The sequence below is a fragment of the Vulpes lagopus genome, chromosome 12 (genome assembly GCF_018345385.1).
Source record: "Vulpes lagopus strain Blue_001 chromosome 12, ASM1834538v1, whole genome shotgun sequence".
In the NCBI taxonomy this organism is placed as follows: domain Eukaryota; kingdom Metazoa; phylum Chordata; class Mammalia; order Carnivora; family Canidae; genus Vulpes; species Vulpes lagopus.
The window spans coordinates 54,390,167-54,403,451 of NC_054835.1; the positions used below are offsets into that span (position 1 = coordinate 54,390,167).

Below are 13,285 nucleotides of genomic sequence, written 5' to 3' on the forward strand. Positions count from 1 at the left end.
TTGTTCTATGCATTTCCTATTAAATCTGTAGCTTTCCTGAGCTCTTTTGAGATTATTTTGTTGGGACACTATTTCAATGTTTTTTATGTCAGAGGATGACCTGTGCATTCTAGAAGGTCCCATGTGACACTAAATCCAACACTAGACTTAGAATATATCTGGCAATTGGGAGGTTATGGCTATAAATCTGTCAAAACTCATTGAAGTTACTCCTTCTCAATGTGTAAGTAATGAGTGGTTAGTGGGGAGGAGCTTTGAGACAATGCAAATAGCCACGTGTCCCTGTATCTACTTTGGTGGCCTCCAAGGACAGAGGACTCACCCAGTGATCCCAAGAACAGTTCATTTCTGTCCCTCCATTGGCCCCTTAGCTTCCCTGGTCCTTCAGGCGCAGGTCTTCAGGGACAGTTTGGACTTCTCCATCCAGACGGGACAAATGAGGGACTCAGATCTGTCCTCTTCACACCTGTGATGCTGTCCACACTCCAGCTCTGACCCATCATCAGCCACTCCTGGGTTTGGATTCATTTTGGGGCTTTCCAAGATTGCTCTCACCCGCCACCCCACCCACCAACAGTGCAACAGCAAGTCCAGGATGCCCAGCCCTTTGGGTTTAACTTCTTCCCATTCACTCATTCAAAACTAAATCACAAGACTTTTTCTTTTTTTTTTTCCTTTTTGTATATTTTTATTGGAGTTCGATTTGCCAACATATAGCATAACACCCAGTGCTCATCCTATCAAGTGCCCTCCTCAGTGCCCGTCACCCAGTCACCCCCACCCCCTGCCCACCTCCCTTCCTGCCACCCCTTGTTTGTTTCCCAGGGTTAGGAGTCTCTCATGTTCTGTCTCCCTCCCTGATATTTCCCACTCATTTTCTCTTCTTTCCCCTTTATTCCCTTCACTATTTTTTATATTCCCCAAATGAATGAGACCATATAATGTTTGTCCTTCTCCAATTGACTTACTTCACTCAGCATAATACCCTCCAGTTCCATCCACTTCGAAGCAAATGGTGGGTGTTTGTCATTTCTAATGGCTGAGGAATATTCCATTGTATACATAGACCACAGCTTCTTCATCTATTCATCTTTCGATGGACACCGAAGCTGCTTCCGCAGTGTGGCTATTGTGGACATTGCTGCTATAAACATTGGGGTGCAGGTGTTCCAGCATTTCACTGCATCTGTATCTTTGGGGTAAATCCCCAGCAGTGCAATTGCTGGGTCATAAGGTAGCTCTATTTTTAACTCTTTGAGGAACAAAGAAAGGGACAAAAGGAAGTAGAGGCACAAAGTTTATTGTCTACAGATCTAGGGGAGAGGCACCCAATGAGCCTGGGGAAAGGCAGTCCTCCATCCCAGACCGGGAGCAAGCTGGAGACCAAGAGCAAGGTAGTAGCTCCTCTTGTATATACAGTGGTTAGGGCAGAGGCCATTCATTCTTCATGCAATCAAATCTAAGTGGTTATTTTAAATGGTGCCCCAGGAAGAACAAAGAACAAAGCAAGAACTCAGGGAGGAATTCTAAGCTTTGGGACTTATTTAAACTTCTAGATATTGGGTGTGAGCAGGGTTGCCATACTGTAAAACGCCTGGGCAGCACCTCAGAAAAGCAACAGCAGATTTGTTCTCAAAAGTTGTTTTACTCTCCCCATATGGCCATGGAGAATGTTTGCCTTTTCTGATCGATGGACAGCTGGTTCTTCTTCAGCTGTGATCCAGTGGTTTGAACAAGGATGGCACAACTATTCAAATCAGCATCTGGACACCATGACTTCACGAAGGTCTCCCACCCTGGGCCATAGTGACACTGCACGATCACTTGCAGAGGAAAGTAGAAGCAAGGAAATAATGAAAAAGAGAAAAAGTTAATGAATTAGAAAGAAAATATAAAATAGAGAAGACCAAAAAGCCAACAATTGTTCTTTAAAAATAAACAAAACCCTAGGGCCACCTGGGTGGCTCATTGGTTGAGCATCTGCCTTTGACTCAGGTCTTGATCCAGAATCCTGGGATGGAGTCCCACATCAGGCTTCCTGAAGACAGCCTGCTTCTCTCTCTGCCTATGTCTCTGCCTCAATCTCTGTCTGTCTCTCATGAATAAATAAACAAAATCTTTTTTAAAATAATAAAAATTTTAAAAATCCTAGCAAGATATTTGTGATAAAAGGATAGGTCTTCATAATCAATATCAGGAGTGAAAACAGACACATCACACAATATTCTGAGCCTATTAAAAAAGGAGAGTTAATAAGGGGAAAGGATAATAAAAGGATATCTAAACCAGTTTTTGCCAATAAATTTGATACTTTAGGTGCAATAAGCCAATTTCTAGCAAAAAAAAAGTGATATGATAAAAGAGGTACAAAAAGAAATAGAGAACCAGAATCATCTTGTGCCTATTTAAAAGAATCACATCCATTATTAAAAACTTCTCCAAGGGGCACCTGGCTGGCTCAGTGGGCACAGCTTGTGACTCTTAATCTCAAGGTCTTGAGTTCAAGCCCCACGTTGGCTAGAGAACTTACTTAAAATAAATAAGTATGAATAAAATAAAGCCTGTCCAAAAAAACCTCCAGGCCCATAGAGCTTCAATGGAGATATCCACTAACATTTAAGAAAGCAGTGTCTGTCTTACACAAAAAAAATTCCAGGACATAGGAAAACAGGATGCAATTCTAAATCCACTTAATGAGAGTAGCATACTCTTGATGCCAAAACCTGACAAGGGCAGTACAAAAAAGAAATATTATAAGTTAAAAAAAAATCACTATTCAACACAAATGCAAAAGTCTGCAACAAAAATACAGCAAGTTGAATCCAAGAATATAGAAGAAAGATAGTACATCATCACCGACAATAATACATTGCAGATGGTACTATTCTATTTTCTGCAGGAGAACTTTATCCCAAGAACATAAAATGGTTTGAACATGAGAAAAACAGTAAGTATAATATGCACATTAATTGAGTCAATGAAAAAAATTGTATGGTCATCTCATAGATGCAGAAAAAGTATTTGACAGATTTAAACAGGTTTTTGACTGGGGAGGCCTTTCTGGACCTCAGGAATCAACCACTGCTCACGCACTGTGCTGGGCGTCTTCTCTCTCAGACTGGGTATGGAACAGGGGGTAGGAAGAGCCACTCTGAAGCCCTGGCCCCAAACTCCAGAAAGAGCAGGGACACGTGGGCACCAGAGGTCCAGGAAGGCATTGGCAAGAATTGGGGTCTCTGGGTCCCATGGAAGATGGTCCCTTTGGCCCATGGGCTGAAACTGGGACCATCACCTTGATCTCTGTGGGCAATAGACTCATGCACTGCACTGTGCAGAGAAACACCTGCCCAGAAAGGCTTGATCTTGTCCTGGAGGATACAGCCATGAGAGCATCTAAGAGAAGCTCTGTCCCTCCCAACCCAAGGGGTCACCTGGGATTCTTGGAGAACTCAGGACTCAACCATCCTGTGTGACAATTCTCTCCAAATGACACTTAAGTCACTGGAGAGGAACCTCAGGGACCAGGACAGAGAACGTTCTGAAGAGACTCATCCACACACACACATACTCTTACCTGGGTCAATGGTCACTTTAACTTCAACCCCAAGGTCAGTTCCAGATCTCTCAATCCCACACCAGTAGGTATCTGCATTGTTCCACCTGAGCTCCTCCATGGTCACGGTGAACACACGCAGTTTCTGATTGTCCTTGATAGACACTCGGTCACCCTTTGCTTCCCTCTCTGATCCATCAGTTTGAACTAGGATATGGCAGCTTTTCCACTCGGCTCCTTGACACCACCACTTATTGTAAGTCTCCCATCCGGGTTCATAGCGACACTGCACGGTCAGTGAGCCCCGCACTGGGCCACTCACTGCATCGGACACTGCCATGAGGGCAGGTGAGCCTGAAAAACACAAACCCAGGTGCCTGTCACCACCCCACCCCACCACCTGAAGGCAGACCCCAGCCTCCTGCATCACAAATAACTCCAATAAGTCCAAGTGCCTGATGAGTTGAGTAACAGTCAAAGAGGGGATACACCTTCCACAAGACAGACCTTTGTCCTTCAAAACTCCACTGGGTCAAAGCCATCACAAAAATCCCCTAAAAGCACAACTATCCATCTCACAGAAACAAAAATGTCCACACTGAGCAGTGACAACTTCCTATAATCCAACCCTCATGACCAATGTCACCTGGAGAGCAAATGACCCAGGGGAAAGCACGGCCCCAGTCCATTTCAGCCCAGTCTCCTCATTCAAGATGTGGACTCTGTGGTTTTAAATCTTTTCATTATTCTTGAGTAGCCAGGTATCTGGATTTGGCTCAGAAACTCTCAACTTGAAAATACTGGTGATCAGCACATAAAGAGAACAAAGGAATTTCCGTGTCTTTAGAATCCTAAAAATTATCTACAAAACTATCTGGCAAATTCATTATTGGGACAAATTCTTGATTACATGAAATTGTTTTCCCCTGAATATCGACTATTCAAATTCTTTGATGGTTCTTGAATCTGTCCTATTGGTTTGGTTCCTTTTCCCAGAAAGTTAATCTATTTCACAGAGCATTATTAGCATAAACCTCTACACTTAGCAAGTATGCTTTAATAATTAAAATGTTTGCCTCTGTTTTAATTACACATTCAAACCACATGTGCCGTCTGATTTGGGTGGATTACACCTGCTGTGGGATGTCCTCCTCCTGTTTCTCCTCCTCTCCTCCATGTTTTTTCTCCATTAAACCAGCTTTAAGATTAGTTCGTGTTACTGTTTTTGTTTCCTGTCATTATTTTCTCATATGTATAATTTTATTCATCTTCTTTTCTCAAGAATACCACTAGTGCTCTTTTTCCAACTGTTAAGTTAAAGACAATGAGAATTTTCTCCCTTTCTAAAATGAATTAAAGCATTTTAAGGCTCAGAATTTACTTTTGTTGACTTTATAGGTTGAGATATAATTCACATATCACGAATTTTAAGTGTAGCTTTCGGTGGTTTTAGGACTTTCACAAAGTTGTGCCACCATCACCTCTAATTCCAGAACATTTTGTCACTGCAGAAGGAAACCCTGTACCCCTTGTCGTTCCCCACTTCCCTCTTACCTGAAGCCTTCTACAACCACGGATCTACGTTCTGTCTATAGATTTCTCTATTCTGGACACTTCTTATACATGGAATCCTTCAATCTATGACCTTTTTGTCTGGCTTCATTCACTTAGTGTAATGTGTGTTAAGGTTCATCCATGTGGTAGCACGTGTGGGCACTGCAGTCCATGGTAGAGTCTGGCCACATTTAGCTTATCCGTTCACCAGCTGATGAATCATGGGTTGTTTGAATTTTTGGCCAATGAAAATCTTGCTATGAGCAGTCATATACTAGTATCTGTATTGACTCATGGTGAGGGAAGGTGATGCTGTGTTTGCAGCCAAAGTCCCAGGATGGGTTTTCTCAAGAGTCGATAAGAAGCTGCTGTGATTCTGAAAATTCTCTGAGAAAATGCCACTAATTATCTTCAGTCTCCACAGCAGAGTAAAGGTTCCTGGGTATGTGACAGGAAGCCACTCTGAATCTCTCATCTACCCCAGCCACTTTAGCTGCCTCCAGAGAGTGAGGCTGTTCTCCCGCCCTCTAAATCTCTGACACCTGCTTCCATGGACAAACTCCAACCCATTGAAGGAAGAGGAATGGAGGAAAGGTGATTCCCAGGTTTGGGGCAGTGATGCAGAAGAGGACTTAGAGGGGGTGGTGGTGATGTCAAAGTGACAACAGATGAGCTAGCGCTGTTCACCCCTTGATCAATTCTGCCTCTAGATTGTCGAGGACAATGTTTGTGTTATCCCTAAATTCCTATGTTAAAGTTGTAAGCTCCAAAGGGATGGTATTGGAAGATGGGGCCTTTGGGAGGTCATTCGGGCTAGAGGAGATTGTGATGGGGATGTCAAGATGGAATCGGTGCTCTTGTAAGAAAAGTCACCCAAGAGCTTCTCTCTCCATCTTTCTCTCTGTCTCTGTCTCCTGATCTCCCTGTCTCTCTTTGCCTGGGCACAAGGTGAAGGTCACTGTGAGAAGGTGGCTGCCTGAAACCCAGAACGAGAGCTTTCATGACTAATTGAATCTGCTTGCACCTCAATTTGGATGGCCCAGCATTGAGAACTGTGAGAAAAGAAATTTCTCTAGTTTAAGCCACTAAGCCTGTGGTCTTTTACTCTTATGACTCATATGCATATGCAACCCTCTTATGCACATGAACTTCCAAGTTAAGAAAATAGTAAGACACCCATTTTCCCAATAGGTGTTCTCCATAAGACTCTCCCCATCAGAATGTTTTACCTCTATACGTATCTTAGAGGTCAACGGATAAGTAAATGGGTTCACTTCTTTTCCCATGATGACTTCCTTCCCAGAGGAGACACTCTCTGCAGCCTGCCCTAAGCCCTGTGTTTCTGGAGAAGGAGAGAGAACAGAGCTGGGGGGCCATGGACCTTGCTCCTGCCTCCTTGGAGCATCAAGCGTCAGCTGCCCCCACGGATTTGACATCCAACCCAGAAATAGATATCTTTTCATCTCTGGTCTTCCCTCCCTGGTGACATTGCTCATTCTGCCTTGGCTGTTGAGCTGAAATAATTGGATGAGCCTCTGGTCTTTGGCTTATCCAGAGAAAGACTCAAACAGTCTGAATTGTGGTGTTGAGTAACTCTCCAGAGAGCTTATCACACCCAGGTTTTGCTGCCTGTCTTCCTCCCTCTACTCTGAGCTTTTAAGAAGAGATGATCTTGACTCTAGCTACAAGTCAAGACCAGTTGTGCAGGCTTTTAAATGATCCATATGTCTGAACCCCACTTGACTGAGTGGTTGTCAGCTAGAGCCTGAGATCTGGCTCCTTAAATATTTCTCAGGAATTAATGTTTGGTATATGTGTATATATGTATGCCTGTGTGCATCTACCTATCATTTGCCCATCCGTCCATGTATCCATCTATCCATTCATCCATCCTCTGTCTATCCATCTATCTGCCAGGGATGGAGAACAGTGCCATAGAAAACAGCCACTTGTGTTATTTATTTTTATTTTCTTTCCCCCAATACCTAACTTAGTACCTGTCAGGTAGCAAAAAAAATTTTAAATATAATTTTAATGAGAAAATGTCTGAATGAGTGAAAGGCCTTGCCATTTCCCCTAGGAGAGACCCTATGTCCAACCCTCGCCCTGCAGGTGCTCCATCCTGAAACCCCCATCCCACTCACCTTGGACGACAGGAAGCAACAGAACTGAGAGAAGCCACATGTCCTGTCCTGCCGGCCTGAGTTGTCTTCCTTGTGCTCAGCTAATAATGCCCACTGCCCTCCAGGACTGAAACTGAGCTCAGAGGAAAAATGCCTTCTATTTCTCTATTATAGTTTCTCTCATCTACTTCCCTTATTTTTTTTCTTCAGTTATTTCCTAATTTCAATAATTAGGAGAAAGGCAGTGCCAGATTTTGAGAGCCTATGACTGGCATGATTTGTCTCAATGATGAGGGAAACAAAGTGTCCCACTGGCCAGGGTGCCACTTGCCACCGTTCTCGAGGAGCTGGGAAGCCTGCTGCCAGCAATCTAAGTGACACCGTGCCACAGGCCCCAGATACTTGACCCTCAGAGTGTTGGTCCAAGGAAGTGGTAGGGACACATTGGATTTGCATATGGAGAAGAATGCAGTGCTCAGGGCTCACACTCAGCCTTGCTGGACAAACAGCCCCATCCTAACCCTCCTTCTAGGCAGCCCACCTCAGTGCATCCCAGACCACCACTCCTGCCCTTCCCCTGGTCCAATCCTGAACCTGACCCTCAGTCTTCTCCTCGAGATTCTAAGTTCCTCAGACATAGACATGCCACAGGGAGATTTTAAGGAAGGAAAAGTGACTGTTTCCTATCAGCTTCATTGTGCCCTCCATGCTTCCTCTGCCATCTGTTGGGGTATTTCTGCTGGTTGTGGACCAAGGCCACTTCTCACCCTCAAACTGCTTATGTTAACGCCCTCCTCAGTGACTTGCCCACAGGGCTCCCCTTTTCCTTCGCATGTCCTCACTTCCCTCTGTCCTCTGCCTCCTTTCCTCTCCCCTCTGAATTAATTCCTCTGTCTCCTTTTTCTTTTATGTTAGAGGTTAATTCTACTTCTTGGGAAGATTCGGTTTGGTTTTGTGTTTTTACATCTCTTCGATCCTTGCATGAAATGTTTAGTTTAGGAATTACATTTTCATTTCAAAAGCTCCTTTTTAGTTCTCTGCTTGCTGAGGTTTTTAAACTCTCCTCGCTCTGTGGTAATATGTTGATTTGGTCTGGTTTGGTCCTTCTCTCTTATATCCCACACATACCTCAAATGACTGATCATTGTTGGTTACCTGATTGTTATGGAGAATGAGCCAGAACATAGATGATTGGGGCTCTGAGCATGTGGGGACAACACAGCATGTGAAACAGGGGTGTCAGGGACGGCTGAGTAACTCAGTGGTTGAGTATGTGCCTTCAGCTCAGGGCATGATCCCAGGGTCTTGGGATCAAGTCCCACATCAGGCTCCCTACAGGGAGCCAGCTTCTCCCTCTGCCTATGTCTCTGGCTTTCTGTTTGCCTCTCATGAATAAATAAATAAAATCTTTTAAAAAGAGAAAGAAATAGGGGTGTCATAGTGTGCCAGTTTCTTTGAGCCTTCCATCCCTTCTTGACCTACAGCCTATGCCTTCTTGGTAGAGAGGAGAGAGATCTTCTAAATGAAGAAGGCTGAAGGTGGCCTCTAGCATCTTCTCTAGCTGCCTTGGATTCCCCAAATATTTTATGAAGTTAAAGACCCTCCTGGGGGATAGACTTGTAATGAAATCAAGAATTGGCTTAATGGACTGAGCTACTGGGGTGTCCCCCTATTAAGAAAGCTATATTTAAAGGATTAAGTAAACAGAGTATAATGGTTTGGAGAGGTTTCCCAGTAAAATTCATTTTATTTTATTTTATTATTTTATTTTTTTAAAGATTTTATTTATTTATTTATTCATGAGACACACACACACGGAGAGAGAGAGAGAGAGAGAGGCAGAGACACAGGCAGAGGGAGAAGCAGGCTCCATGCAGGGAGCCTGATGTGGGACTCGATCTCGTGACTCCAGGATCATGACCTGGGCTGAAGGGAAGTGCTCAACCGCTGAGCCACTCAGGCATCCCCCCGGTAAAATTTAAAACCTTTGTATTGGAGTGTAAAAGATACACAGAAAGTGAACACATCAGAAATGCACAGCCCAATACATTTGCACAAATAAAACACACCTATAATCCAGCACCTAGATCAAGAAAGAACTATTCTCAATCCCCAGGAGGCTCTTTAGCTTCATAGGCCTCCCAGTCTCTCACTCCAGCTGTATACACCTGACCAGAGCCCCTGAGGGAGCACCCACTTAGAGAGCTTTGGGGGAAGATCCCCGCCAGTCACAGGCCGACCCCTGGAGGGCTCACGCAGGGCACTTCGGAGGAGCACCTGCAGGGCTCCAGAAAGCTGAGCCAGCGCACGTGGCAGCACAGCCCACGGAAGCCACATCAGCACTTGAAGTCCCAACCTCAGCAGCTGGACTGCCTGCCATCAGAGAAACGGAAGTCCTAGTTACAGACCCTTCTGGCAAGGAGATAGCATTGCTTTGTATGTTTGTGATGGTAGTTCCCTGAAATGGTGTGTGTGTTTAACACGTAGAACTGAAATCCACCACAAAATTGTACCACATGTAAAATTTGAGAAGTACTAAAGACAAGAAGAAAAACGTTTCAAACTGTGCACTTTAAGTGGGTGCGGTTTATTTTATCAAATGACACCGCAGTAGAACCTGAGAAAGGGTGGGAGGGAAAAGTTTGAAGGGAGGCCTATGTTCCTGCCCCCTCCCCACACCTTCATAAATTCTTTGTCTCAGGTGGAAACCCCAGGGTTCGCTGAGACCCTCAATCACAGAAGGCTCAGCCCTCACACGTGAACACAAACAGGTCCAGGGGCTGAAGGCAGGCGGCCCCTAGATGGGCCACTTTGGCATGAAGATTACTCTGAGCTGAAGGCCCTCAAAGACACCGCCAGCTCCAGGGAAACTCTTGCCCCTCCCTTATCTACACAGAGGATTCTCAGTTGCAGAGTCTTTGCAGAATAAGGGTCATTGCCAGGGATAAATTTTATCTGAGTAGCCCAACTACACGACAGGGCAAATATTTGTTTACCAAACATTTACTGGTTTTCCTCTTCCTGTGAATTGCTTTCCTTCTCTTTGGAGTCTCAAACCTCAAACCGCTCTCTTAATTCAGGATGACATCTGTACCCCATGATGCCTGACTGCCATGTGTGTGTGGATTCCCCACACATGCACTATTAAATTTGATTTCTCCTGGTAATGTCTCATGTCAATTTGATTGTTGGTCTAGCCAGAAGGACCTTGAATGGGACAAGTACTCTTACCCCCCAAGAATGGGGTGTGACATTCTCGCTCTCAGACACTTGGTGTAGTCAGTAGGATTCTTTAACTAGAAGAACACCACCCACCCCCGATGGCGCTGCAGGTGAGACATCCTTGGGACATCCAACAGAGAACCTGTGGCAGGTAAGATTGCTCCCCATGTCAGCCTCCTGGAATTGCTCTCTGCTCAGGCAGAGGGAGCAAGAGTGATCAGAGTCCTTTTCCTCTCTTTCTCAATTTAGATCAGCAAGAGAAAATATTGTGGAACCAGTTCCTTGGGCTCAGGGACTGTTTGGTTCAGGTCAGTTGAGTACTCTTTAGTTACTGATCATTTCATCCCAGAGGTGGTCTCTGTTTTCCTTGGTCTATGTCATTTATGTTGTTTGTTATCTGTTGCTGAGTTCCACTATGGAAGCCAAAGCAGCAAAACTGGTGGACACACAACACACAGTACTCAACCCCATGACACATTCCTCCTAGATGTTATTTTGGTTCCAAGATACCCAAGGCTTAGATCAACCTGGTAGATTTTTCCTCTGGTTTTCTTCTATGTCCTAAGAGTTTGGCTTCACGACCAGTGACAATATTTTCTTTGATCTCCACCATCTAGAGGGTGCACTCACCGGGAGACAACTTGGTGCCAGTGGGCTAGAGTGGGCACCCAAGTCTCTTTCTCTCTGTCAGGTTGTGCCAGTTCTCAGCGGTCTTTGTCATGAGAGGTTCCAGCCCATGAGAACCTTTGTGGTCTCAAACCTCATTGCTTGTTAGTGCTGGAAAGTCCCATTCCAGAAGCACCCATGTGATGTCACAGATTAGAGATCTGTGAGGGGAGGAGTCTCATATTTTCATGGGAGACTGCGAACACTCTTTCCACTATACTGCCTTTACTGCCTGTGTACTAAAGGCCTTTGCTTTCTTAACAGAATTTTGGGAGTAATCTTCTGGATCATGGAGACTGCACGAACTATGCCCTCTCTGGACACCTCTTGTGTCCTGGGTTAAGCTACAAAAAGGCTTATTGGTTTGAGTTGCTAGTAATAGATCCTGCCCATCAATGGCCAGATGATGGATCCCTTCAATTGGCTATATTTTGAAAAAAAAAAATATATATATATATTAAAGAGCTCTCAATTGTCCTGTTAGTATCTGGCTAGCCTTAAGGATTCCCTTGACAAGATAGAAGAAGTTCAACTTTAGGACAAGTATAAACATCCACATCTGTGTAAATTCCCCTTTGTCTCTTCCTTGTTTGTTTTAGTTTCATTGAGTTTTTCACTGGCATTAGTCTTGGTTTTTTGTTTGTTTGTTTGTTTGTTTGTTTACCTCTATACATTAGTCAGTATTCTTCACAGTAAGTGGACTCTTCATGCCCTTCCTCTATTCTACACAACCCCCTACCCACGTCCTCTCTGGGAAGCATCCCTTTGTTCTTTGGAGTTAAGAGTCTGGTTTCTGGTTTGTCTCTTTATTCTGTGTTTGTTGTGTTTCCCCTTAAACTCTGGCTTCAATGCCTGTATTAACTTCCCTTTCCCTACAAAACTCACAAAGATCACTCTGGCCTGACCTCTAGGTTCAAAGTACCCAGGTTGCTCCTATAAATGCTGAAAGCCCAAAAGTGATTTTGACAACAGTGCCTGGGACTGGCAACAAGGCTTCCTTTGGTCCTACCTTCCAGGGCCCTGTACTCAGGCTCTGCCCTCCTCAAGAATTCTATACAATATGTTTGCAGGTGTATCCTGGACACCTCACCACAAAAAATTCATGTCCTCTGGACAGCAACAGAGCTTTTAAATTATAACGTCCTTTTACCTCTACTTTCAGACACTTCAACCACATTTAGAGAGGAATTACAAATATTATTTGACCATATTTACAACCCTCTCTTCACAGAGGAGACAAATGACCAAAATTTCTCCTAAGTCCTCCTATAAATTATCATTTGAAGGAGGACAGTATTCAGGGGTAATAGAAGTCAAAGTTACATTGCATATCCACAAAAAAATGCTTTTACCTTTATTAAAAGCTTTAGACAGGCTATACAAAGTCATAAATAATTTGGTTTCCATTTTTAGTTAAAGTTCTCTCTGATATATAAAAGCAAATTTAGCTAACAAGTTGGAGCAGTGACTTGATATTCAGGGTGTAATCCAGGTCTTTTGGGAATGAGGAACAACTGCTCTTTTTTTGTAGAAATTTCTACAAAACCAGAATTACAACTGTAGAAACAAGCTAAAGCCCACCTAGCTCTATCAATCTCCAAGCCTTGCCTATTCCTCTCAAGATGTTTGTAAAATTTATAAAAGATCAGGATATTTGAACAAAAATGTTCTTTAATTTTTTCAAATGGTAAATTTTATATAGCAATTACCCTGAATTTCAAGAAAAAAAATTTTACATTCTTTCTCTGTTCCTTGAAATCATAAAGCTTCTCATATCTTTGAAATTTAAACACAGCCTACAATCTCTGAGACTAAAGAAGAAAAAAACAAGAAGGAAAAGAGGGAAATGAAAACTTAGTGGAAAGTTTTTCATAAACATACACTAAAGAACAAACAGGAAGTATTTTAAAATTGGGCCCATAATGTCCTCTTCACAAATATTAGTCAAAACAAAATTAAGATTTTCTGTGCATCTTTATGTGTATTTTGTGTGTGTGTGTGTCCATGTATATTATATATGTGAGATGTTTTCTCTCCCAAAGGGAGGTATTGTTAAAATTAATTTGCAAAAGAGCTCAATTTAGTTACTTTGAAGGGAAGCAACCCTAAGCATTGGGCATTCTAAACTCACAAAGGTAAAACTCACCCAAATGTTTTTCAGGCTCAT

At 43.4% G+C, this 13,285-nt stretch overlaps 1 protein-coding gene across 1 annotated transcript; it reads right to left on the bottom strand.

Moving 5' to 3' along the window:
* Positions 1 to 1,151: 1,151 nt before the first annotated feature.
* Positions 1,152 to 7,371, bottom strand: LOC121473538 (CMRF35-like molecule 7). Its single transcript, XM_041726013.1, has 3 exons — positions 7,252 to 7,371; positions 3,575 to 3,907; positions 1,152 to 1,823 (listed from the first exon to the last, which is right to left on the bottom strand). The coding sequence occupies exons 1-3, from the start codon at positions 7,289 to 7,291 to the stop codon at positions 1,645 to 1,647; spliced, it is 552 nt and encodes a 183-aa protein (XP_041581947.1). The 5' UTR covers positions 7,292 to 7,371; the 3' UTR covers positions 1,152 to 1,644.
* Between the last annotated feature and the right edge of the window lie 5,914 nt (positions 7,372 to 13,285).

Excerpts from the sequence above, each read along its gene's own strand:
- LOC121473538 (XM_041726013.1), bottom strand. The coding sequence starts at position 7,291 with ATGTGGCTTCTCTCAGTTCTGTTGCTTCCTGTCGTCCAAG. Across the intron at positions 3,908-7,251 it reads GTTGCTTCCTGTCGTCCAAG|GCTCACCTGCCCTCATGGCA; the intron begins GTGAGTGGGATG and ends TGTGTTTTTCAG. Across the intron at positions 1,824-3,574 it reads TAAAGTGACCATTGACCCAG|TGATCGTGCAGTGTCACTAT; the intron begins GTAAGAGTATGT and ends TTCCTCTGCAAG.